Source organism: Fulmarus glacialis, unplaced genomic scaffold (assembly GCF_000690835.1).
Source record: "Fulmarus glacialis isolate BGI_N327 unplaced genomic scaffold, ASM69083v1 scaffold49392, whole genome shotgun sequence".
Classification (NCBI taxonomy): Eukaryota; Metazoa; Chordata; class Aves; order Procellariiformes; family Procellariidae; genus Fulmarus; species Fulmarus glacialis.
In genome coordinates this window covers 6,307-10,311 of record NW_009198106.1, presented here as the reverse complement: position 1 = coordinate 10,311, position 4,005 = coordinate 6,307, and the positions used below count along the sequence as shown (strand labels likewise).

Genomic DNA, 4,005 nt, shown 5'->3' with positions numbered 1-4,005 from the left:
GGACCTTTTATTCTGGGCTAGTGATATGTCTGCACTCCAGCAGCTGCAGACCTGCTGTGGAGGCGGTGAAGCAAGGGCTAGTGCTCGCTGCCAGATTCCTCTGGGCGTGTGAGCACCAGCCTGCCAGTTTGCAGTGGTGCTGGTGCAGGCCTTGGGTCACATCCCAAATCGGAAAGACCAAAATTAGACTCATCTTTTGAAAACATGGGCTGATTTGATGTCTCTAGATCCAGCTTCATGTTTTACCAAACTTTAATCAGCTTGCCTTTTCCTGTTGTGATGAAATAACACACCCTGTTTTGACAGTCTCTGGCTTTGTGGAATGGAAAGTCAAAATAAACAATGAAGACCACATTGAACATGCTAATACACAACCTCAAATGCTTCCTTAATTCCTAGGCCTAAGCTAGACAGCTTATCCAAACACTTCCTCCTGTTGACTCCCTCTGTCCCCCACGCCATCCTGGGTTACTAGATTTTAGATAGGAACTTCTAATACACATAATCCAGATTGAAAGCAGAGTTTCATTAGCACAAACTCCCCTATCATAATTGTAATCTACACTAAATGAATGCGATTAGCCACACCGGGGTCTCCCCTGAGCCCTCCCCTCCTCTGCATAGAGTCAGCAGCCATAAGCTGACACCACGCTCCCGTATAAAGCTAGCACACTACCTTCACTGCAACAGCAGCAGGTCTACAGGGTTGCACTTTACAGGACCATGTCACGGCTCCTCCTTCAGCTGTTAGTGCTCTCATGTCTGGGAGCCACAGAGCCATGGGGAGATTCACCGCAAAGGAAAAGCAGAAGGCCATTTCAGCGCCTTTTCTATCTGGACAAAAATCTGCTTAAAAGTCAGAGTTTTCGTGAGCTGGTGGGGGAAAACCCAGTAGGTGTTGAGGAAACCCTCGGAGAACCAAGCTTTTTTGTAGCAATTCCACAGACAGCATCTGAAAGTGAGAAGCAAGAGGAGAAAAAAATGTCCAGATTCATCCTTCCCAACGCAGAACTCCATGCAGACCAAGACCTGAGAACATGGGCAGCACCCAGAGAGATCTCTCCTGTGGAAAACTTCTCTCTGTCCCACTATTCCAGCAAGAGGGAGGCTGAACCTCCCTATAGAAAAGATGCCAAGAAATTTTGGGACCACTTCATGTTAAAGAAAAATTCAGCATCTGAAGAGGTTGTCCTGCCAATCAAAACCAATGAAATGCACCAAGAAAACTGCAGAACCCTGCCTTTTTCCCAGGTAAGAACAGGTGTCCAAGATCAATAAATGTGTCCTTACCCCTGCTGCTGTAATCAGCACCTAAAGACAAAAGGGTCAGTTCATTTGCTAAGTCACAGAGCCACTTCAGAACGCTCACACATGATAAGTGGCTGAAAAACACCGCTGAAAAAGGCTGAAAAAGCTTTCATCTGGTGAGGCAACTGCTAAATTGCAGCAGTGGAAAGCCACACGTTCAATTTTCAGAGAGTTAGTTCTTCTTTTTATGCAAAGGTGTTCTGACTTAGCCTGAGCAAGCAGGGCAGTGGTGAGTAATTATCTATTCAATGAATATACATCTAAACAGTTTGTACACATGAATTACCTATATATATCTACATGTATATACATATACATATACATGTATATACAAAAAGAGTCCCAGGGCAAGTATTTACAGGAGAAGCTGGTTGTTTTCTTACAGCTAAGCAAGAATTCCTTTCTGCTGCATTAATCAGAAGACTGATGCATACATCTAATTCTGTGCTAAGAGTGCTGGAGAACTGGTAAATTGTCCCATGTGCAGATGAAGCCATTTTGTCATATCAAGACAAGCAAACAGTATAGATAAAAGTGCTGTATTCCTTGTAAGGCAACATCTATTCTCAGTGTTTCTATAATCACAGTCCATCAAGGACCATGTTTTTTCACATCCCTCGCTAAATTTATTTCACTGGCAGACACATGTAAATATAGATGTGGCCTAGAAACTTGTACTGTTTTACTTTTTGTGCCATGTAATATGGCAAGCTTTCTCCAGTTGGCTGCAGTTATGCCAATATAAAAGTGCTAACTTCAGTCTAGCTTTTTATTGCTTGGGAGTTGACATAAGCTCTCCTGATACAAGGAGTTGTTATTCTTGCAAACCAAGAGATTACAGAACTTCCATTGCACTTTTAAGATTTTTCATGAAAAACAAACTGCTAAAGAACATTATGCTATTCCACATGGAGACAAATCTTCAAGATGACAGTTGAGCCTAGCTTGTAGTTTATATATAAGAGCGTTAGGCCAAAATGATGTTTTAAGTCCTGCTAAGTGGGTAAGACTGCTTAGCCATGTCAGAAAGGTAGAACTCAAAGAGCAATTAAAAGGTAAATATGACAAACCCACCTACTGGATTTTCCCCAATCAGCTCACAAAGGCTCTGATTGAAGCAGATTTGCCTTTGTTGTTCAATCTAAGAATTGCCCATAGGCACGCTAAAGTTTGCTTTTAAAAGCTCTTACGTTTTACGTCTTGCTTGACATAAAAAATAAACATGTTTAAAGTAAATGTTCTGAGAAGAAAAAAATACAGTATTTGGGGGGTTTTTTTGCCTTCACGCCTTCTAGCAAAGTCCATGGACCATTAATGTAGCAGGAACTTCAAACTGCTTTCTGTTTCAGGGTGTTACTCATGAGAGCTGTGAGAAGGTGATGGTACAGAATAATCTGTGTTTTGGAAAATGTCGTTCCTTTCATGTTCCTGGTCCAGAAGGTCATCTTTATACCTTTTGTTCTCACTGCTTGCCCAGCAAGTTCTCCATGAAGCGCCTGGATCTCAACTGCACCGGTTCTGTCCCAGTGGTCAAAGAAGTCATGATTGTAGAAGAGTGTAAATGTGAGACTCAGAAAATTAAAGACCCTGCGATTGGATCTCTATGGTCAGACTTGCATACAAATGTACATGAGCACAATTAACCTGTGCAAAGTACTTCGTAACTCCTTCATCATAAGCATTTGTCAATGGAAAAAACCCAAAGAACTGAAGCTTTCATCACACTGGTAGACAAAAATATTAGAGACGTAGACGTTCTACCTGAACTGCTTCTCTGCTTTGACAGTAACTTTACCTAAAATGTAACAGATGTTTCCTTGCAGCTGTTAAAGAAATGGAGATGAGATTACTGGGCTTATGTGTAGTAGAGTTCTTACTTTGACAAGAGAAACCTTTAAAAAAATTTTCACCCTTCCTATCACTGTTTATAGGATGCTAGTAAACAACAGCTGGAGAACGAGCATGATTTATCGGTGCAAAACCCTAATGTATTGGCTGGTTTACATTGCCTTTGCTTATAGGGACTGCCAACATAGCTCTGTGGGCAACACAGATGAGGCTTTAGTCTCTTCCTTGCAAAAACAGGTCTACTTTTACATCAAGTTAGTGGCTTGAGAGTGTAAAACATAAATGGACAACGGGCAGATAGAGAGCTGTGACTAGTTAAGGTCATTCTGGTTGCTCCCAGCTGGAGTTCAGTTCCCTGTGAAAACTAATATACCTCAACGTCACAATTTACACACTTATACAGTGGCTGCAAAGCATATTTTGCCATAGAAACCACTTACTCTCCTTCTACACGCCTGCCTTTGCTCTGCATGTTTTTTTTTTATTGAAAGTATTCCACAGTAGTAGCAGAAAAAAAAAAATTAAAAATGGTATACTCCCATCATAAATGAATGGATTGTTATTATTTAAATTCACTGTGGAAGGACAATGCACATTTTCCAGTCTGATGAATTTTAACGTTGTCAGTGACACCAAGATAAAGTTTAAGTAATATTCTCAAACTTAAACTAAAGCAGAGAAGGCATTCGTGTGATAGAAAACCTGCAGAAGGATTTTATCAGCATGGCAATACGTGTATAGCTTCATAGGAACAGCCGAGAAAACTGTTAGGAAAGGTCTGAGTCTAGTGCTGGCCAACACAGTACCAGGGGCTGTTAGCCACACTGCTGGCTTCTCTGCTCTCTCCAG

The 4,005-nt window shown here is 41.4% G+C and overlaps 1 protein-coding gene across 1 annotated transcript; it reads left to right on the top strand.

The window, feature by feature from the left end:
• The first annotated feature begins 683 nt into the window (after nt 1-683).
• On the top strand, nt 684-2,993 carry LOC104073113 (cerberus-like). Its single transcript, XM_009572785.1, has 2 exons — nt 684-1,251; nt 2,658-2,993. Exons 1-2 carry the CDS (start codon nt 724-726, stop codon nt 2,949-2,951), a joined length of 822 nt encoding a protein of 273 aa, XP_009571080.1. The 5' UTR covers nt 684-723; the 3' UTR covers nt 2,952-2,993.
• The last annotated feature ends 1,012 nt before the right edge of the window (nt 2,994-4,005 follow it).

Bases quoted from the DNA above. Each gene is read 5' to 3' on its own strand.
- LOC104073113 (XM_009572785.1), top strand. From the start codon at position 724: ATGTCACGGCTCCTCCTTCAGCTGTTAGTGCTCTCATGTCTGGGAGCC. The intron at 1,252-2,657 runs GTAAGAACAGGT...TTTCTGTTTCAG, and splicing joins GAACCCTGCCTTTTTCCCAG to GGTGTTACTCATGAGAGCTG.